At 38.2% G+C, this 23,420-nt stretch overlaps 1 protein-coding gene across 2 annotated transcripts; it reads right to left on the minus strand.

The window, feature by feature from the left end:
- Window positions 1-642: 642 nt before the first annotated feature.
- NDUFB6 (NADH:ubiquinone oxidoreductase subunit B6) lies at window positions 643-11,435 on the minus strand. 2 transcript variants are annotated; one of them, XM_082841958.1, is made up of 4 exons: window positions 11,152-11,435; window positions 9,127-9,219; window positions 4,235-4,279; window positions 643-819 (listed from the first exon to the last, which is right to left on the minus strand). In XM_082841958.1, the coding sequence occupies exons 1-4, from the start codon at window positions 11,329-11,331 to the stop codon at window positions 751-753; spliced, it is 387 nt and encodes a 128-aa protein (XP_082698084.1). In that variant the 5' UTR covers window positions 11,332-11,435; the 3' UTR covers window positions 643-750. The 2 variants fall into 2 exon arrangements, with proteins under 2 accessions (XP_082698084.1, XP_082698085.1); XM_082841959.1 differs by lacking the exon at window positions 9,127-9,219.
- Between the last annotated feature and the right edge of the window lie 11,985 nt (window positions 11,436-23,420).

Genomic DNA, 23,420 nt, shown 5'->3' on the forward strand with positions numbered 1-23,420 from the left:
GCTCTCCTGGGGATACGTCATCTATGCATCAACTGTAGCTGCACGACGACAGCTAAGGAAGAAATACCCAAAATCTTCGGGATAAATGAAAATTTGTAATTCCTCTGGATTTGATTCCATGCATATACAGTTCTTTACCTCATGCTTATCTGACACGTGTCTCGATTTAAAGTAAAATCTTTAATAAAATGCTTCGAAATTCATTTTTGTATACCGTCCTTTATAATAACCACTAATATGCTACTTTTTCATATACTTAGAGATTTGTCTTTTATGTTCCCACATAACAAAGCAACCTACATCTAGGCCTTTTAATCTAAAGTTTCTAAAATACTTCTTTTGAAATGCTTCAGAAAGCCTTTAAAAGTGTGTGGAACTTCTGTTCTTTTGTTTATTGCAACATTTCATTACATTGTATACCTTCACATCACAGTAGATTAAGTACTGTTTAAGAAAAAACTATCATGTGACTAAATAATTTTCTACATGCTGTTTTCCAAATTAAAAATGGCCAGAAAAAGTAGGTGATTGCCCATACCATTTTTTTAGCATGTCCAGTTTTTACTTATTGTTAGATAAGTCATAGAGTCTCAAATTGTACAGAGGGAATCATACAGTTTGGGAAGAAACAGACAACACATATCTGAGTAAACTTTATTAAAGTTACTTTTCCAGAAAATATATTCAGTAAGTGTGGTAATGTAGCAACAAACTTGGGCTCAAACATCTTTGAAATTTTAAAAGTAATCTTCAGTGATGTTGATCAGGAAATTCTTTCATTGGTGGGATTACTTCTCCAGTTTCCAGAATTGTATCACCCTAGAAAAACAAAGATGCATTAGTGAAAAATCTTGTCTGCAGAGGTGATAGTTCCATTTGGTCAGTTCTATTTGGTCATCTGGAAAATCTAGTTCACTTCTGGCATTCACACTTTAAAGGGACAGAGGCAAAATAGAAGCTGTCTAAAGATGAGCAACCAGTATTCAAAATCTTAAGGTATAAGGGAGAGAATAGGGAAAGTTTCACTCAAAAATGACTAGAAAGGACATGAAAGTTGTCTTTACAAAGTGATAAAAGGATAATCTTTATTTGCTTGGCGCCAAGAAATAGAAGCCCTAGAAAGCTGCAGGTAAACATCTTCAATATAAGGCGGTAATGTATTCCCAGCAACTGAACGTGTTAGGCAGTCACCAGTTTACCGTTTGGCTCAGAATGGATATTAGAAACAGAATGCAAACTTTCCTTGGGCAGCTGGTTCGGGTGTCTTTCCAAACCTAGATGCAGTGTGTATGGCAGAATGGGCATGGACTTTAAAGCCAGAACCAAGTAGTGTGAATCCTGGAACCCTCCACTGACAAGCTGTATAATCTTAGGCAAAGTACTTAGCTTTAATTTCAGCTCTCTGTTTAAGACAGCAGGTTCCATCAGCCTGATAGTCCATGAGTTGACTTAGTAGAGTAGAATTATCCCCATCACCACCTACCATTCCTTGACCTGGTATGGCTCAGGACTGTAAAAATTTGTATTATGTTTAAGCCATTATATACTTGGGGGAAAACTTGTTACCACAGCTAGCATTACCCTAGCACAGAAATTAATAACTTGAAGTGGTACTAATGCTGCTGTAATAAAAATTGAACCACATGGCACTGGCTTAGCAGTGGGGCTACAAGGACACTGGCATTGGAGGCTATAAGATGGAAGCAAAAGGCACTAATAACTTAGAAGCAGACTGTCTAATGAACTTGAGGTTCTAGGAGAGGTACCTGAAAAAACGTTATAGTATGTGTTTAACTACTAGTGGCTGCCTTAGTAATGTATTTTAAGAAACATAAGCTCAGGTAAGAAGTGGCTGATTTGAGAGGAGAAATAAAAATAAGAATCTAAAAATTCGGGACCTTGCAATATTAGAAAATCAGATTGTTTCTGAATCTCTAAACAGTAACAACACTGAAAAGATTCTGAGAAACAGAAGCCCAATAAAACTCAGTAAACAGAGGGACCCAGCACCGTGGCAAAGATCAGACTGAAACAAAGGTAGCCCTTGAACTAGAGTGTGTTTCTGGTGGCTTCCACATAGCTGCCTCTCAACTGAGTTGAGAGAGGCAGTAGAATAAGGACAAAGAAATGAGACAACTATGCATAGAAACCACAGATACTGGCATGTGGGACTGACTAGAAGCAAAAAGATTAGACTCCTACCAAGTATTTTTCTTTCCATGCCTGCCAAATGTGAGAACTAGATGGTCAAACCAAACATACAGACAATAAAAGCCTATGACTGTTTCTGATTAAAACAACCTGTGGCCCTCAACCTTCTGTGAGCAGAAGGTAGATTTTAAAGGCTGTACAACCCTAAGGAGGGCATACTTCCCAGTACTCATTTTAGATGTGGTCTAGGTTGATAATGGAAAAGAAAGAATCCCCCTAGACTGAGCCAGGGGCCAGGAAGAACAATGAACAAAGGTGTTCCTTCCAGAAGCAATATCAGTTCCTGTTCAAGTAACTTCCCACACACAGGGGTTAGGAGGCTTTACAGTGTTTGATCACTGGGGTTTCAGAGCCAAGTGACTGCTATGCTGTCCAAATTCCATCGTTGAATAATGGGCGTGGTTGGGAGGCAAGGGATACAGTTTACTTGCCATTGATCCTCAAATCTCCAAGAGAAGAATCTCCAAGAATAACCCTGACGGATATTACTATACATCATCTGAAGATCTTAGGTTGCAGTGATGTAATGGGACCTTGGGGTTTCTCCCTAGGAAAGGGACTTGTGTTACGTGTGTGGGAAGAAGGAAGCAAAGAGCTATTTGTTGACTAGAAGGATACACTGTGGCAGAGACTCCAGGTATGGGAGGCTGAGAAACATAAAAAAGCACAAAGACATGTGGGATCATGAGAATGAGTTCTGGCCGACAGGACATGAAGAGAAGTGATGTAAGCTACTTCCAAGCTTAGACCTTAAAATCATCCCCTGAGACATCCAGCCCTCTCTTTCCCTATGATCTTGGAGCCTCAGAGTCCCAATGGCCTCACTATAATTGTCTGACCCATGCTAGTCTGTGATGTCAATAGAAAATAAACTTTTGTTAAACCACTGAGATTTGGTGGTTTGTTTGTTACTGTCTATCCTATTCTAAGATATGTACAGATGAGCATTCTTCAGGTCTTCAAAGGGGCAGCTTCTCAATGGTACAGAAACAGGAAAGAACCACAGTGGCAAAAAATACGGAAGTAGGAGAGATGCTATGGAATCACTATATGGTCTTCTAAAGAGAGTCCTCCTTCTTTTCCTTTGAACAGTAATGGCAAAATAAACAATAAACAAATGTATAAATGGAAGAATAAATAAATTACCTGACTTGTTGAAACCAACAAGATAATTGAGCCTACCTAGGCCCTGACACACATCAATTATACACAATGAAATACGGAAGAAATCCCCTACTATTTCCTAAAGCAGAATTCCAATTGGAAGAGTTAGCCAACTTTGGTAGTTCTCCCTAAAATTCCCTTCTGTTGCAGTCGTCAATGGATTACTGTGACCATGTCATTTGATAGAAGCAAGAATCTACATCAAGTTTTGTTTTCTAAAATTATATAACTTAGAGCTTGATGGTAGTTCATTATCTGTGACCAGAAATGGAACAAGAACATAACATGTATTTGACTCTGCTAAACAATAACCTCACAAACAGCTAGTAAGATACCAACGGACTAATATGTAATCTTTTAATGATGAAGACTTATTTTAAATTAGGATAATAGCCTACATATTCATAACATAAAATTTAAAGCACACATTGACAGATTATAAATTCACAGATGGAGACGTTACGGTCAAACTGCCATAGGAAGTGATAGTTTGGAAATAATAACAGAGGAATTTAGTTGCTGTTACAATGCTCAGGTGTCTGCTCAGGCTAGTGCCCTAAGTCCTTAACCCTACGTGAAACGGCACCAGTGAAAAACTGTTCGTACCTTCAATTCACTTTAGGACTACAAAGGTCGCACAAGCTTTACAGCCAGGGTGAAAAGAAATGTGCCCACATCCCAGGTTCAACTGTAATTGCTACCTCACATTATTTCCTCCTCTTTTTTTTCCTAAGAATATACAAAACAGGCACTTAAACTTCCAGTGAGAAGAAAGGAAAATTTTAGTCTAATGATCACTTGGGAAAGGAAAGAGAAATATAATAAACAGAAGAAAAACCAGAGATGTTTTAAGACTTACTGGGAATATTCTGGGCTTCCTTTCAACGATGGCATATGGTTTTGTCTGCAATAAAAGTAATGCTCTGTTAATTATAGTTTTAGAGTTTCTTCTAAAATAAAATAGATCATATCCTGATTTTTTTTTTCAGTAGAAACGCTGGCACCAATTTTTTTTCCTTTTTTTTTCCTCATATCCCAAATTTTTAACTTAAGCCCCAAACTTTCACTAAGCTCCAGACTCATACATCCTATTATTTACTCAAGATCTCTACTTGATCAAACAGGCATTGCAAACTTAATCAGGTCCAACACTTAATGTCCCTCAGTGCCAAACTGTTCCCTATCTCTGTAAATGGCATTTTCACTCTCCTAGTTACGAAGGCCCAAAACCCTGACTCCTCAGCAGGAGGAGATTTTATCCTGAATCTTACTGCTTCTCACCACTTCTAGTACTACTACCCTTGTCCAAGCCTTTATCATATTTTCACCTACTAGTCTCCCAGCTTCCGCTCATGCCCTCCCTAAAGTCTATTCTCCACACTGCAGGCAGAGTAGAGTGATTTTTTTAAGATGCATCGCTCCTGTTACTCCTCTGCTCAAAGTTTCATAATGCTTCCAAAAAAAAAAAGCCAAAGTCCTTGCTGTGATCTCTAAGAAACGATCTGGCCCTTGGCTACCTCTCTGATCCTCCCTCTCTCTCTCTCTCTGAACTGTAGCTGCAGTGGCTTCTTTGTATTAATACAATCAGTTAGGCCTGTTTGTGCCTCAGAGCCCTTATGCTTAATGATTCCTCTACGTGAAATGCTCTTCTCCTAATACTTGCTTGGTCCAGATCCTCATTTCATTTGTGTTTTTCAAATAGCACTTCCTCAAAGAAGCTTAATAAAAACAGCAGTTCCTGTCACTCTCTAGTCTTTTACCCTTAGTTTTTCTTCTATAGACTTATCACCTCCTATAACATTATATACCTCTCTGCTTATCTGCTTATTGCCAGTCTCCCTAAACATTTCATGAAGACAGGAACGCAATCTGCCTTGTATACCCCTGTGTTAAGAACAGTGCCTTGCACATAGGAGGTGCTAAATAAATGTACTCATTAAGCATACACATCTGTACAAGATACCACACCAAAAAATTTAAAAGATTATTGGCAATGATTTAAGACTCAGGCAAATTGGAGCCAAAAGCAGGAGAGAAACTCAGAATACAATGTGAGGACATTCAAATGTCTCTAAAAACTGTGGCCAGAGGCAAGAAGATACTGAAATGTCTTCAGAGAGAATGTTAAATTCAATTAAGCATAAAGGTGTTAGCTGAAGTAAACTGGGTGCAACAGTAGAGGATGCAGGCCTAACCAAACCAAGACAAAGAATAAGGTAAAAGAGAGGCTTTGGGACATCTACTGACATAAAACCTTTAACTACGTCCATCTGTGGCTCAGGAAAAATCACCTAGAAGTATGAATCCCTCAGGTAAGCAGCCATATTAATGTCTTGAATTGTCAACCCAGTAACTTTAGCTTGTTAAATTTTCTTCTCTTAGGAGATAAGTGTTTTTTTAATCCTAGAAATATTTAGTTAAATACAGATATGACAAGGTAAATTAACCCAGGGTATAAACAGATGAATGTCAAATTTAATAAGTTCTGAAAACACTGGGACAATCCATATATTCTGATATAGAGTATTTGTAATGTTTAAGATAATCAGGCTATTAGAGATTCTAAAAGATTAGTTTTAGGGTTCTAGTTAAAATGCGTAATTGATTTAGATGTATGATTTTTAAGTCTAAAAAGATTTTCCTTTTTAGGGTCATTAATATGTCCTATAAATACTTAAAAATAAAACTCAACTTAATTTGAGTTATTTCTTCCTGAAAAAGTATCTTCTGGCTTCACTTTACTTTTTCATTCCTGTTATCTCTGCCCTAACCAGATTCTCATCAACTAATATCTACTAAACTGCAATAGCCTCCAGCTGATTTGCCTGATGTCAATACTTTCCTCCCTCCAATTCACCCTACATATCAATGTTTTTTATGTTTAAATATATCACTCACAATATATCAACTCACTCTCCTATTTAAAAATGGAAAGCTTCCCACTGCCTACCACGTAAAGTTCAACCTCCTCTGCCTAGCTTTCAGGACCTTCCATTTATTGGTTCCACCCTACTAAGCCAAGAGACTCGCAGTTCCAGGCAATCCTATCTTTGGTAAACAAGACCATGCTAACTACTAACTCCTTGTTTTTCTAACTGGAACAGATTTTCTCCTCCATACTTTTACCCAAATCATACCTATCTTCCAACTTTATTATAAACTCCTTGAAGTCAGGAATTTCGTCTTATATATTCTTTCCACAGCAATAAAGGAAGACATACTAGGCATTCCATAGTTGACGATCAACAGAGGTAATTTTAGTGAAGAAAACAAAGGTGTTGTCAGCAATCAGAAATTTAAAGAACCCACACAGTCAACAGAGAACAAGTGACATAAGAGTGAATTTTCTGAGAACCCCACTTATTTGTTTCACTCTCCTTTCATCAGGCTACAGGAAAGCAAACCTCAACTGGATTAGCTACAATTTGTTACGCAGTCCCAAACTTTTTTTTTTACTGAATCACTTCATAGTGAATTGCTGACTGGTTTATTACTTTAGTGTGTACTTCCTACAAATAAGGACAATATTCTTAAAATAATCACAATACAGCCATCAGGATCAGAAAATTAACATTGATATATTAATACCTTCTATCTAGTCTGAAGAACCCATTCAAATTTTATCACTTGTCTCCATAACTGTTTGGAGTTATCAAAAAATCCCCCCTTATATAACCAGTTCTCCATCCATCGTGTAGGCTGTTTAAAGTTCTGACTGCCAATGCCATCTCTTTTTTTTTTTTGACGAAGCAGATTGTGCCCATGAATCAAGTTCACATTTAGTTGACAAGTCCCTTTAGTCTTCTTCAATCTGGAACAAATCTTCCATGGTTCTTTAACTTTCATGATCTTGACATTTTTGAAGGTAACAAGCCAATTATTATGCAGAAAAGTCCATCAATTAGATTCAGCTTATACATTTTTGGCAGGAACATCGCAAAACATATTGTTTTCTTCTTATTGCATCCTATCAAGTAGTACACAATTTCAGTCTGTCCCATTATTGGTAATGTAATTTAGATTTCTTGATTAAGATGATGTCTGCCAGGTTTCCTCCATTACAAAGTTACTCTTTGTAACAAATAAGTATGTTGAAGGTAGGAATTTGGGGATTAATGTTAGCAACTTTTGATGTTCCCTGGCTGAATAAAATATTACTATGATGATTCTCAAATGGTGACTTTTTTTGTCCATTTCTTATTTACTCTACTGTACAAAAAAAAAAGCTTTCTCTTCTGTCCATTAATTAATTAATTAATTTATATGAGCATGGACTCATGGATTTGCGTTTTATTTATCCAGCTGGCTCTCATCTATTACTATCATTTATTTTCCTGCTCAAATTTGTTCCAGTGGGAGTCTTTTCAAGCTGACTCTGTCCTTTTGATTCATCTCCATCATTCTTTGAACACACTTCTTTACTTTCTGGCACAAGCTCATCTTGTACTTTCCCTGCCCCGGCCCTGGAATCAGCCATTTCTCCAAGGAGCTCTGGATCCTTTCAGTGGAAAACTATATTTAGAAAGTAAGCCCAGCTGCTAGATGTGCTAGTTATTGATACCATGGGGTAGCAATGCTCACAGGCCCTATCAATGGACAGAGCTAGGTAAATCTGCATTTACAGCTATATTTATTTCTATATTTATCAATACATACTAAAAATCATGAGTCACACCAATACTTCCAATTCCATTCCAGTACCACAAGGTTTTCTCCCTGTATTCCATATGCATAACTCCCTTTTCTGACAATGAGAATTCAGGGTTCCAGTATCATCAACATATGTTCTCATTTGATCAACCTTCCTGTATATAACCAATCTTCTGTCATCTCCACCACCACACTCCAGTATAAATAACCTCCTCACCTCATTCGGTTTCTGATACTTTACTTTGGGTTGCCAACTCCATCACTGCCCCAAACCACACTCCTTCCTGATGTCTTCCTCCCCTCACTCAGGTTCCAATATCCTACACCAGGTTGCTGACACTGCTGCCCTCCAAACAGGAACACTCACCAATTCCCTGCCCCCTTACCCACTCAGCAACCCACTCAGGATTTAAGCCTCCTCACTGGGTACAAGAATGCCCTCCTCACTCTTTGGGTTACAAAACTCCATGCTGGGCAACTACCAACACTCTCCCTTCCATGCCACTCCCCAAAATGCACTCCTTCCTCACCCTGCCTGGGATTTAACACCCTACACCAGGGTATCCCTAGCCTTTAAAATATGGCAACAGACTCAATTCAATGCAAGATCTTTCAGTGAAAAAAATTCAAGCTTTTGGACATGCTGAATTCTAAAGAAAGTAAGTTGTGAAAAACCAGACAGAGCAAAGGAAAAGGAAATGATGACAAAGATAACCTTTATCTATTGTGAATTTTATCTTATACCAGATCTGTGCTCAAAAAAAAGGAGCAGAAATTATTTTCTCCCTTCCAACTCAGGACGCTGAGTTTGCACCAGTATTATTAGGTCAACTACATTTCTGATCATTTAAACATTGTTTCACGAGGAAATGCAATTCAAGTTGTAAACAACTAATATAAAGATCAACTTTTTGAAAAACCATACATTACCTAAGTTTCATTAAACCTTTTACCTAAAAGGATTCAAAGTAATTCAAAATCAGTTATAAGTGGCAGATTATTTCCACTAAGTAGAGCCGGGTAAGGCATTGCCACATAGGAAATAATTTTGTACAATATTAAAAATAAATTCTGAAAAATACATACTTAAAGCACACTTACATTCACATGATATTTCAGATAATAATGAATAATCCAGAAAGGAATCAGTACATGAGTAAAAGCAAAGATACTGTGTCGGTACGTCTTATAGATCTGGGGGAAAAAAAACATACACAAAATAGATATCTTATTTTTTATACATTTGTGGCAGAAAAAAAAAGCATCAGTGATATAAAAAAATCACGATTATTGTAAAATCTCTAAATGCTACGTATTTCCATATAGTCTGTACACCGAATATTTTTACTAAACATAGTGCCTGCTAGGTGACACCTACAGAGTTCAAAGCAAAGGAGGCTTAAGAGAAGCAGCATTTTGCAAAACTATAGTACTGTATTTATAAATATGTTTTTTAAAAGACTTCTAAAAATATCCTTATTATAAGTTTGTTTAAGATAAAACATGGCATAAATAATGAAATAATTCTAATCAATTTAACCAGAGTAATCAGAACTACAGAATTTTCAGGTAAAGTCATTTCCCTAATTTATCAATTTCAGATATCCATAATAAACACCATTTGTATCATTCTACCTGTAGGGCAGACAACCTTGAGTGCACTAATGCTGGAAAAAGAATGTTTTACATACTGGGATAAGGGTGTTCCAAGCTCACTTTGAGGTGCCTTCAGACACAGTATTTTTAAAAAGAAAGGCAAAAGACATCTAAAAATGGAACTTTTCCATGGCAGCCAATTTGACTGAAACAGACCTATCCTGTCAGGGAAAAGACAATCTAGATTCTAAGTGTTGTAACAGATATGATTATGAAAGAAAAAGTTAACTCAAAGTAAGGTAAGACAGATTTCAACAAATGATTATTTACTTCCTTACATCACTGGCTGACGGGTGGGATGTCAACATTCAACCAGTGGCTGCCAAATCAGTTAAGTAATGCCAGAGACACAAAGGGTGAGAAGAGAGGAGAGTTCAATTAGAGTTTAATTTTACCATCATAAATAAGTATCTAATACCACTTTCTTAGAAAAATTTGCACCAGACTTTGTAGCACAATAAAATACATATGGATTTCAAAGTGAACTTCTTCAATTCCTAGCCCTGGGACCACAGGTAAATCACTGAATTCCTGCAGGTCTCCGTTTCCACATATTTAAAACGAGGATTAGGGATGGTTTCTACCTTATGGAAGTAAAAAAATAAATAAAGTAACACGTGTAAAACCCTCAGCAAAGTGCCAGGCACAAAGTAAGCACCGAAGTGTTCCTTATATTATTACCATTATTATTAGCCAAAGTTGCAAGGAATTCTGAGATACAGCATTCATCATTCATAATTGATGTGATTTAATTAACGACCTCAAGAAAATATCAGGAGACCCTGAAAATAAAGATAGCACTTGAGTGAGTGACTTTCTGCAAAGTCCAGGAATGGCATTCTTAAATGAAAGCGTGTGTTCAACGTACGTAGTAGCGGTTAAGAAAGGGGGCTCTTGAATATGACTCACTCAGCATACCAATAGGACCCCTTCTTTAATGGTCATTACATAGAGCTGTATTACCAGCTAGAGGCTCATTGTGCCTTCTGGTAGTCGAGTGCAGAGTTAGTTGGTCTCTATAATCTCAACCTCAAAAATCAGACAAGTGTCTTCAAATACTAAAATCATTGAATTTTAACTCTAGTGAATCCTTGGCCATCATTCTGAGGGAAGGTCTCCACAGTCAAAAGAGAAGCAAGCCTGCAGTGTCCTGTAAAACCCAGGCGAAGATTCGCCTCCTTCTCATCACATTTGACAGCCAAAGGACAAGACCATCCCGAAGCCATACAAGCTCCGGACTCTGACTCCTGACTCCCGACTCCCAGCCTATGATTCCTGGGACCAGTGAGCGTCCCAGCTAAACCTAAGTCTCGGTAGAATCTGATTCTCCCTTGGGGAACTACCGGAACTTTCGGGGGTGGAGCGAGTCAGTCCCTAATGTGGCTACAGTGAGCAGGCGTCCCAGCAGCCAGGCCGGGGTCCGCGACGGGGCGGGAGTCAGGGTGGGAGTGGGGGAGGGCCGTCACTCACCACGTTCTTCCAGGAGGCCCCGTCCTGCAAAAACTTATTCCAGAATTGCTCCATAGGCCACATCCTCCGCGGGGGCAGCACCGGTTCCCGGGGGCTCAGCTCCTGATCCTTCAGCCATCGCCTTCTCAGCTCTCGCAGCTGCTGCAGCCGCAATTTCTCGTCGGACGTATATCCTGACATGTCGCCGCTGATACCAAGGCAGCAGGATACGGCGCGCCCCCGAACCAGGGTCTTGTCACTTACGCGCGCACTTGCACTGCAAAGCGACCTTGCTAGGACGCCAGGGAGCGGCGCGCCGTTAGGACGTCACTCTGGTCCTGCCTCCGAGCGGCTCCAATCTGCGCGTAGTGGCTGGGCATGCGCAAAGCCCTCCACACACCTTCCGGGTTTACTGGCCCAGATTACCAGTGGCGGCAGTGATACCTCAGTTACCGGATGAGGAGGAAAGTGATGAATGAGAGAAAGTATGAGAGCTCAGAGGACTAGAGGTTCTGATAAGGAAGAACTGGTGCGCTGGGAGTTGGAAGCGTGAGAATATGTGATTCAGTGAATGTGACTTCCAAATGCAAAATTCTTCCTTTGCCTCTCCCACCTTGCAAATCCTCTTCCCGTGACCTGCAGAGTCTGTGGAGACCCGTTACATCTAAGTTTAAACCCCAGACTTGTCAGTGACTGGTAAGGTGACCTTGAGCAGCTGTCTCAGTCTGTTCTTCCATCGGTACTGCAGAAGTAAAAAGAGTCTCAATATCTAGCAGAATTATACACATTCACACTTTGAGCCAGCAATCCCACTTCTAGAACTCTATCCTAAAGATATCGTGGTAAAAGTATGTGCAAGACTATTCACTGCAGCACCATATGTAATAAAATACTGGAAATTGCTCCCAAAGTTCCTCAGTAAATGGCTACTTGAATAAATTATGGTAAAATAATGCAATGAAGTGCCCTATATACAACTGGAGTGAGCTCCTGAATACATATATTGTTAATTGAAAAAAGTTGTGGAAAGAAGTGTATATAGTATACTACCTTTCATCCAAAAAGGGGAGGGTGGTAGTAATACTAAATAAGTATATATATATACATATACTATATCTAGTAATACTATATATATATATTTGCTTAAAGTTTAAAAATAACAAAGGAAAATTACTGATTTTTTTTAATGTTACTTGAGGAAGAGAGGAAGGCAGTAGGCTACAAGAGACAGAGATAGAACCTAAACTTCTCTGAATTTATAAAAAGCAGCCTTTAAAAATCAAAAGAAAAAATACATGGGTCTAACTGATCTGCTTGTTGGCATAATTTCAAAAACACACACCATTTCAGGTAACTTTAAACTATCAAATTACTGTACATCCATAGAGAGATATACCTCAAAGAAAAAACTAAAAAAAAAGAAAAGAAAGCAGTCAAACTGTTTTAAGTGATCATATTGTTGGTAGTGATGGTAGTGGTGCTATTGTTAATGTGACACTGAAAATAAACATTTATGCCGGGATTTTTTTTTTTTTTTTTTTTTTTGCGGTACGCGGGCCTCTCCCTGTTGTGGCCTCTCCCACTGCAGAGCACAGGCTCCGGACGCGCAGGCTCAGCGGCCATGGCTCACGGGCCCAGCCGCTCTGCGGCGTGTGGGATCTTCCCGGACCGGGGCACGAACCTGTGTCCCCTGCATCGGCAGGCGGACTCTCAACCACTGCGCCACCAGGGAAGCCCTATGCTGGGATTTTTGTTGTGGGAGAAAGGAGATACAAATGTAAATTGTATGAGTTTAAGTAAAAACTCTGTAGTCCTAAATTTGGACAGGAATAAACAGTATTAACTCATGATGTATTTTATCTTTAAATAAATATATAATTTTATCTTAACTCTGCCTATGAAATGGCCTAAAAACTATGGCCAACCCAGTAACCATGAACATCTTTAGCTCCTAGATTGTGATCTCTAAATACCATTTTCCATTAAAAGGAACCAAGACTCCTTGGAGCAGCAGTTCTCAAAACATTTTGCTCCCCAAATCTCTTTAAATTCTTAAAATTGTTGAGGGCCCAAAGAGTTTTTATTTATGTGGGCTATATCTATTGATGTTGACTGAATTAAAAATCAAAACATTTCAAAATAACAAAGTATCTATTAACAAAAATTAGTGAGAAGAGTACAATTGTTTTACATTTTTGTGAATCTATTTAATGTCTGGCTTAATAAATGACAGCAGAATTCTTAGAACTGCTTCTGCATTCAATCATAATATCGCACATCATGTAACCTTTGGGAAACTCTGTATATATTTGTGAGAAAATGAAAGTTTAAAAGGGCAAATAGCCCTTAGTATTAATATGAAAATAATTTTGACCTCACAAACCCCATGAAAGGATCACAGGGACTCCCAGGGGCTCCCAGATAACACTGTGAGAACCATAACCTTGGAGAAATAGCTAATTTCAGGTTCGAGTTAAGAAATATAAAATAAGCCTGGAACAGCTTGTCTTAGCAGAAAGCAGGGAAGTTTTTAAAGACTAGTAGGGTCATGTCAAAAAGATTCAGGAGAGAACTTCAATAGACTTACGTTGGTCAATAAGTATAGTGACTTCAGTGGAATGAAAAATATCAAATACATTCACATACATAATTTCATGATTTTTTAAAAACGTATTGATCACTTCTTGATAGTATTAGGGAACCAACTCATTATTTTGAAAACTGATAAGTACAGGAAAAATCAAGCATTTTTCTGTCCTCTTTATATCTTAAAGTAACATCTTAAAGTAACAAAATAGTTGATGAGGGGAAACTTATTCAAAGGAACATAAAAACCTAATAAAAGAAGAATGGATGCAGTTAGAATATCACTGTTTTGCAACCGTTGGTTTATTAATCAATCGATGCCCCTGATTATCTGGAGGTTGACATCCCAAAAAGAGAGCAACTGCGCCTCCTGGTGGAAGACTGCCTCACTGCCTTGTGAAGTAGCCTTGCCAAACAAAAAATTGAACTTGAATCTGATCAAGTTTCTCAATCTAACCACTCACTTAAAGGAAATATAGGGGAGAGAGAAACTCCTTATATGACACCAAAATGATACATTCAGACAAATCTATATTGTAGAAACTTTAGACACGCAGCTTAGTTTCTTAAACAAAAATATATGGAGGGGAAAGAGAGAGAGAGAACCTATAGATTAGGAGAAAAAACTTAATAAGAAAACAAACAACCCAATTTAAAAATTGGCCAAAGACCTTAACAGACACCTCACCAAAGGAGATATACAGATGGCAAGTAGGCATATGAAAAGATGCTCCACGTCATATGTCATCAGGGAAATGCAAATTAAAACAATGAAATACCACTACACACCTATTAGAATGGCCAAAATTTGGAACACTGACAACATCAAATGCTGTGGGAGAGGGATGTGAAGGAACAAGAACTCTCATTCACTGCTGGTGGGAATGCAAAATGGCACAGCTACTTTGGAAGACTGTTTGGAGTCTTCTTCCAAAATGAAACATTCCCTTATCATAAAAGCCAACAATTTTGTGCTTTGGTATTTACCCAAAGGAGTTGAAAACTTACATCAACAAAAAAACATGCACACAAATATTTACAGTAACTTTATTCATAATTGCCAAACTTGAAAGCAACGAAGATGTCCTCCAGTAGGTGAATGGTTAAATAAACTGTGGTACATCCAGACAATGGCATATTATTTAGTGACAAAAAGAACTGAGCTCTCAAGCCTTGAAAATACACGGAGGACTCTTAATTTCATATAGCTAAGTGAAAGAAGCAAAGCTGAGAAGGCTACATACTGTATGATTCCAACTCTATGACATTCTCTAAAAAACAAAACTATGGAGACAATAAAAGATTAGCGGTTGCCAAGGGGGTGGTGGGGACACCAACAGGCAGAGCACAGAGGATTTTTAGGGCAGGGAAAATATTCTGTATGATACTATTATAACAATGGATATGTTATTATACATTTGTCCAAACCCATTGAATTCACAACACCAAGAGTGAACACTATGGACCTTGGGTGATTATGATGTGTCGACGTAGGTTCATCCTTGTTTAAAAAAAAAGTACTATTCTGGTGAGTGGTGTTGGTAATGGGGGAGGCTACGCATGTGTGAGAACAGGGGATATGTGGGAAATCTCTATACATTTCTCTCAATTTTATTGTAAACCTAAAACTGCTCTAAAAAAATTATTTTTTAAAAAAAGGAGACAATGAGAGAAATTTGAACACTACCTCAATCTTTTATGATATTAAGAAATTTCTGTTCATTTTTATGGGTGGTGATATTGTGGTTATATTTTTAAAGGGGAGTTCTTATCTGTTAGAGATACCTTCTAAAATACTTATGAAAGAGAGGGTATGACGCCTGCGATTTCTTCTAAACAATGGAAGGGGGAGGAAAGAAGTATGGCGAAAATAAAATTAGTAATGAGTGGTAATTCTTGAAGCCGACTGATAGGTAACTAGGGGTTCATTATTCTCCTCTCATATACTATTTTGCATATGTCTGAAATTCTTCCAAATAAAAGAATTTTAAAGATTTATGCAGCTGACTTAGGTTAGGCTCTCAACTCTGTCATGATGAGATCCCTACTGAATATACTGTAATGGCCTATATGGGAAAAGAATCTAAAAAGAGTGGATATATGTACATGTATAACAGATCCACTTTGCTGTACACCTGAAACTAACACAACATTGTAAATCAACTGTACCCCAATAAAACATTTTTTTAAAAAAGAATCAAAGCCACAAACAACAACAGCAAAAAACAAGTGTAAGTCCCTGAGTGCTAATTATCTCCAGAAGGGCTGTGTTTAGGTCCGCAGTGAGGCATTTGAGAGCCCAAATAAGCGTTTCCTTTGTGAGTAGAGTTAAAAGACCCCTAGCAGTTTCTTGAATCTGGGGCCTTCATGCGGAATTGCTCTGGAGCCCTACCACACTTTCCCCCACTTTCCACCATCACCACATTTAAAAAGGAAAACAAAGAAATGAAATCAACATTGTTTTGGAAAATATATTCCTATACCACTGGCTACTGCCTAACATATTTCCACCCCTTCCCATTTACCTATGGCTGTGAAATCCATCAAGATGAGTTTAAGAAAAATAAAGCACAATTGGGGAGCATGTCCAGCTCAACACACCTAGGAAATGGACTCACAAAATCAGACGGTTGGCAGCACCTGGATTAACTACTTGATATTCCCACAAGAGGTCACTCTAACTTTCTGAAAAATCATAAAATCAATTAAGTTAGGTTTTATATAAGGTCTAATTAACCAGCACATAAAACTTGGAAAGAGCTAAGGCATGGTGGACAGGGAAAAGAAGGGGCCAGGGGATAAAGCGAGAAGTTGTCTTCTTTCAGTAAACTTACCTCTTCAACATTGGATCTGTCTAATAAGGGTCTATACTTCCAGCTATGTTTTTATAAGCCAGTTCAGTTTGACCCCTGCAAGAGTGCACTAGTTGGGGAAGACATGAGATTGAGGCCATGGATTTCAGGTGATGTGGGACAGAAGGCTGAACTGTGTGCAGGACCTCCGCTCCCTCCCAACACGTGCACGCACGCACACACACACACACACACACACACACACACACACACACACACACACGAGTCTGAGTCTGCCAGCAGGAATTGAGATGAGCGTTCCACATCAAAGTTCCCTTTCCTTCCTTCAGTCAAAATTTAAAAACCCTTGTCCTGTCTTCACTTTAAGTACTGCTTAAGGCTACTGTTGAAAAAATATTTAATTTCCCTACAAATTCCTTTATCTCCCAGTAAGATTCTTTCATCTTGTACTTCTGCTTTAAAGAAAAACACTGTATCATCCTACCATACAAGGCATCATTATTTCCAAAACGGCAAAGGGGAAAAGGATGCTTGCTTATGTTGGTCAGAAAAATCTGTGAAGCTGCTTAAGAGGGGGCATTCTCCTACAAATCCCTGTTCTGAAGCTTTTTTTTTTTAAACCAATGTTTTAGGGGTGTACAGAAACTAATATAATGAGCAACTTCATGGTGAAGTTCATTACTAACAGAGGCAGAATATCACACACCGTGTGCCACAGATAAAGATCAGATCAGAAATAAATGAAAAAGAAATGAAGGAAACAATAGCAAAGATCAATAAAACTAAAAGCTGGTTCTTTGAGAAGATAAACAAAATTAATAAACCATTAGCCAGACTCATCAAGAAAAAAAGGAAGAAGACTCAAATCAACAGAATTAAAAATGAAAAAGGAGAAGTAACAACCAACACTGCAGAAATACAAAAGATCATGAGAAATTACTGCAAGCAACTCTATGGCAATAAAATGGACAACCTGGAAGAAACGGACAAATTCTTAGAAAAGCACAACCTTCTGAGACTGAACCGGGAAGAAATAGAAAATATGAACAGACCAATCACAAGCACTGAAATTGAAACTGTGATTTAAAATCTTCCAACAAACAAAAGCCCAGAACCAGATAGCTTCACCGGCGAATTCTATCAAACATTTAGAGAAGAGCTAACACCTATCCTTCTCAAACTCTTCCAAAATATAGCAGAGGGAGGAACACTCCCAAACTCATTCTATAAGGCCACCATCACTGTGATACCAAAATCAGACAAAGATGTCACACAAAAAAAGAAAACTACAGGCCAATATCACTGATGAACATGGATGCAAAAATCCTCAACAAAATACTAGCAAACAGAATCCAACAGCACATTAAAAGGATCATACACCATGATCAAGTGGGGTTTATCCCGGAAATGAAGGATTCTTCAATATACGGAAATCAATCAATGTGATGCACCATATTAACAAGTTGAAGGATAAAAACCATATGATATTCTCAATAGATGCAGAAAAAGATTTTGACAAAATTCAACACCCATTTATGATAAAAACTCTCCAGAAAGTGGGCATAGAGGGAACCTACCTCAACATAATAAAGGCCATGTATGACAAATGCACAGCCAACATCATTCTCAATGGTGAAAAACTGAAATCATTTCCTCTAAGATCAGGAACAAGACAAGGTGTTCACTCTCATCACAATTATTCAACATAGTTTTGGAAGTTTTAGCCACAGCAATTAGAGAAGAAAAAGAAATAAAAGGAATCCAAATCAGAAAATAAGAAGTAAAACTGTCACTGTTTGTAGATGAGATGATACTATACATAGAGAATCCTAAAGATGCTTCCAGAAAACTACTAGAGCTAATCAATGAATTTGGTAAAGTAGTAGGATACAAAATTAATGCACAGAAATCTCTTGTATTCCTATACACTAACAACAAACAATCTAAAAGTGAAATTAAGGAAACACTCCCATTTAACATTGCCTCAAAAGGAATAAAATACCTAGGAATAAACCAACCTAAGGAGACAAAAGACCTGTATGCAGAAAACTATAAGACACTGATGAAAGAAATTAAAGATGATACAAACAGATGGAGAGATATACCATGTTCTTGGATCGGAAGAATCAACATTGTGAAAATGACTGTACTACTCAAAGCAATGTACAGATTCAATGCAATCCCTGTCAAACTACCAATGGCAATTTTTACAAAACTAGAACAAAAAATTTTACATTTTGTATGGAAACACAAAAGATGCCGAATTGCCAAAGCAATCTTGAGAAGGAAAAATGGAGCTGGAGGAATCAGGCTCCCTGACTTTAGACTATACTACAAAGCTACAGTAATCAAGACAGTATGGTACTGGCACAAAAACAGAAATATAGATCAATGGAACAGGATAGAAAGCCCAGAGGTAAACCCACACTCATATGGTCACCCTATCTTTGACAAAGGGGGCAAGAATATACAATGGATAAAAGACAGCCTCTTCAATAAGTGGTGCTGGGAAAAGTGGACAGCTACATGTAAAAGAATGAAATTAGAACACTTCCTAAAACCTAAACTTAAAGTGGATTAAAGACCTAAATGTAAGGCCAGACACTATAAAAATATTACAGGAAAACACAGGCAGAACACTCTATGACATAAATCACAGCAAGATCATTTTTGACCCACCTCCTAGAGAAATGGAAATAAAAACAAAAATAAATGAATGGGACCTAATGAAACTTAAAAGTTTTTTCACAGCAAAGGAAACGATAAACAAGAGGAAAGGACAAACCTGAGAATATGAGAAAATATTTGCAAATGAAGCAACTGACAAAGGATTAATCTCCAAACTATACAAGCAGCTCATGCAGCTCAATATCAAAAAAACAAACAACCCAATCCAAAAATGGGTGGAAGAACTAAATAGACATTTCTCCAAAGAAGACACACAGATTGCCAACAAACACATGAAAAGATGCTCAACATCACTAATTATTGGAGAAATATAAATCAAAGCTACAATGAGGTATCACCTCACACAAGTCAGAATGGCCATCATCAAAAAATCTACAAACAATAAATGCTGGAGAGGGTGTGGAGAAAAGGGAACACTCTTGCACTGTTGGTGGGAATGTAAATTAATATAGCCACTATGGAGAACAGTATGGAGGTTCCTTAAAAAACTAAAAACAGAACTACCATATGACCCAGCAATACCACTACTGGGCAAATACCCTGAGAAAACCATAATTCAAAAATAGACATGTACTATAATGTTCATTGCAGCACTATTTACAGTAGCCAGGACATGGAAGCAACCTAAGTGTCCATCGACAGATGAATGGATAAAGAAGATGTGGCACATATATATAATGGAATATTACTCAGCCATAAAAAGAAATGAAATTGAGTTATTTGTAGTGAGATGGATGGACCTAGAGTCTGTCATACAGAGTGAAGTAAGTCAGAAAGAGAAAAACAAATACCGTATGCTAACAGATATATATGGAATCTAAAAAAAAAAAAAAAAAAAAAAAAAGGTTCTGAAGAACCTAGTGGCAGGACAGGAATAAAGACCAGATGTAGAGAATGGACTTGAGGACACGGGAACAGGGAAGGATAAGCTGGGACGAAGTGAGGGAGTGGCATGGACATACATACACTACCAAATGTAAAATATATAGCTAGTGGGAAGCAGCCACATAGCACAGGGAGATCAGCTTGGTGCTTTGTGTCCACCTAGGGGGTGGGATATGGAGGGTGGGAGGTAGACGCAAGAGGGATGAGATATGGGGATATATGTATAGTTGATTCACTTTGTTATACAGCAGAAACTAACACACCATTGTAAAGCAATTATACTCCAATAAAGATGTTAAAAATAAATAAAGGACTCCTTGTGTGTTAAACGTGTGCCAAGTACTGCTTCCACTAGTGGCTCAGGTGAAGGGTTTTCCTATATCCCACTCTGCCCAGCCTGAATATACCTGGAACACCAATTACTATATGGAGTCAGGCACGTAACCACATCTTGTAGGACATCTTGGAAGAGAGTTAACTGAGAATTTTAATTAGCCTGAAACAACACGTGATAACATAAGTAAATGCCTCGTGGCTAAAGCTGACAAGCCCTGTTCCATTTCTCATACTGTAAACACTTCACACTGCAGTCACCATGTCTCAAGCTGTGGGGAGCATCTCTGTCCAAGCTTCATCATCTCTATCCACAGCCCACCTTTCTGACCCCATCACCTCAAACCCTATCTGGAAGCACTCTGTGCTTCTCCTTCCAGCTGTTCTGCTAGATGTTTTCAGAACTCCTCAACCATGTGCTTACTCTGAAACCTGGAGAAGAGTCAGAATGCTCCCCAGTGTCTCTGAAGGAAATTTGGACCTTATTCCCCTTCTCTCACATTATCTTCTTTCTTTCCTCCATTGTTTCTTCTCTCCTGTATTTATCAGGGTAATCAACAAAAAATCCTCAAGTCTCATTGGCTTAAAATGATAAAAGCATATTTCATGTACATGTCACAGTTGTTATAGGTTGATCAGAGGGCAGGGGTAGGCTCCACACAGATATTGAAGTACTCAAGTTGATAAAGGTTCCTGTTGTCCACGGGGGCAATGACACCCACCAGATGGCGATTGATAGGGAGACTAAAGAAACATGGAGGTTGGTGCAGGGTATCTTAAGAGTCAGGACTGGAAGGGCTGTATATCTTATCCATCCACATTCCATTTGCCAGAACTCAATCACAGGACCCCACTGAATTGCAGGGGATGCTGCGAAATGTAATTTAGCTAAGTTTCCAGGAACAGAACAAAATGTGTTTGGTGAACATACCCTCCATCCCATTTGGTTAGGGAGAAATTTGTATATACCTCTCCTTAGGGGCCTGTTCTCTCCAGTCAGTCCAAGGAAACACCCTTTGACACCTCATACAATTCCAACAATGTGTTTGATCGTTCATCTGCAGTTACATTTGTAACAAAGGTCTTTATCACGTCATACACTGTCTTGTATAATTCTCAGACTGTCTCACATTTACATTCCTTAATTCTTCAATGAGATTTCCTGATGGAGGAGGTGGAGGGGTGGGGAGGCATGAGAGGAGGCTGGCTAGAAGGGGCTGTTTTTCATAGGAAGAGAAAAAAGTAAACAATTTAGAACTTTTAGAAACAACTGAATGTGTACCCAAAGATTATGATATCAAATTAATCAACACAGGAATTTGAGTGGAAAGATATTTATTTCTGAGCAGACTATTTATATAAGGAACAGTTAATTTGGATTTAGAGGCGTTACAAAGAATTTTTAAATTTTTATTTTGAGATTAAAAAATTTTTATTTTATTTTAAAAATTTGAATGTAAGATCTTAGAGGATGTACCCATTTTTTCATAGTTAGAGAATTCCACTAGATGGCCCTGTTTCAAAATATTACAAAGCTGGAGATGAACGGCATCCTGATGAATTGTAACTCTCATACCTTTTCAAGTATTTAGGGCACTTCATTATCAATTGTAGCTGGTTTTCCTAAAATACTATTGATGTGGCAAATCTCATCTTTTAGTATGACATGTAAACTATTTCGGTAAAAGAATTTAGCCCAAAGTTTTCTTAACAGAGCGTATTTTGTTCTGAACAGATCATTTAAAATGAACAACCTGGCAACACTGAAATGACAACCTGTTCCCCAAAGTGCAGAATCAGCAGTGATGTCGGGAGAGTCCACAAAGCAGCCCAAGCTGTAAATTTCCTCTGCTCCAAGTGGATTTTAAAACCAACACAGATTCTACTCCTTTTTATTCCAGCTCTATTTTGAGACACACATTTCAAAATCCCTAAGGTTATTGTGCTATGTTATATGGATTCTGACAACTCCAAATAAGTCAAAACCATCCAATTAGAATATGCTCTGAAACTAAAATGGGATGATTATACTAAAAAGCTGCAAACCCAGTATTTAGCAACCAGAGCCTGGTAGTTGCCATTATAAGGCATCTCCAGAATTGCTGACGAGAGAGAACTAGTATCTCTTTTTTCTATCTGAGCATCCATTAAAACTGGTGTCCTTTGTATCAGGAGCTAGCTCTCAGTGCAAGAAATGAGTTCATCTGATTAAAAATAAAGAAAGTCAAGGAAATGGATATTGGTCTTTGACTCTCTCCTTCCTGCCCTTCTCCAACCTTCAGTCTTGCTCAAAGGGACCAATGGTGGGGTCTCCTACCACTTCAGCTCTCATAATGCCTCTAACAAATCTAATAATAGCAACACTGGTTTGTTCCCAGAAACAAAGGAAGCCAAGACCAGAGCCTTCTTCCTCCCCTCCTACCATCCTTCAAAATGCTTCCTATACGTAAATGGTGCTGTCACACTACACTCAACATTACTAAACCATTCTAATATATATCCACAATTGTAGACAAGAAATCAGAGCAGTACATTCAGGTTAGAATAATTTCCCACCAGTACTGCAGTCATCTGAGTTATTTTAGACATTATATTGAAAACATTTCCCATCCTGGTCCTTCCAAACTTATGGCAGTCATATATATCCTTAACCATTAAATTCTAGACCACAAAAATTCCACATTTGTGTGTCCAGAGAGTTGAAAGATTAAGTTTGGCCAAGCTAATGTGTATGTAATTCCACCTCTGGCCACAATGAAGTAACAGGTACTGGATTTACCTTTCTGCCTTAAACAGAAAATCAGACAACAAAAGTAATGGTTTTCAGACATTGGACACTAGGCAACATAGGACTATAATCCCCAAGAGAAGGGAAATGAATGAGGCGAGCACTACAATTGCTCCAGTTTTCTGCCTGGAAGAAGCTTCTACGTTGTACAACACAAAATGATAATCCAGAGTGCAGCAGTCTCACTGAGTTGAGGA

This window comes from Leucopleurus acutus, assembly GCF_964270905.1.
Source record: "Leucopleurus acutus genome assembly, chromosome: 7".
Classification (NCBI taxonomy): domain Eukaryota; kingdom Metazoa; phylum Chordata; class Mammalia; order Artiodactyla; family Delphinidae; genus Leucopleurus; species Leucopleurus acutus.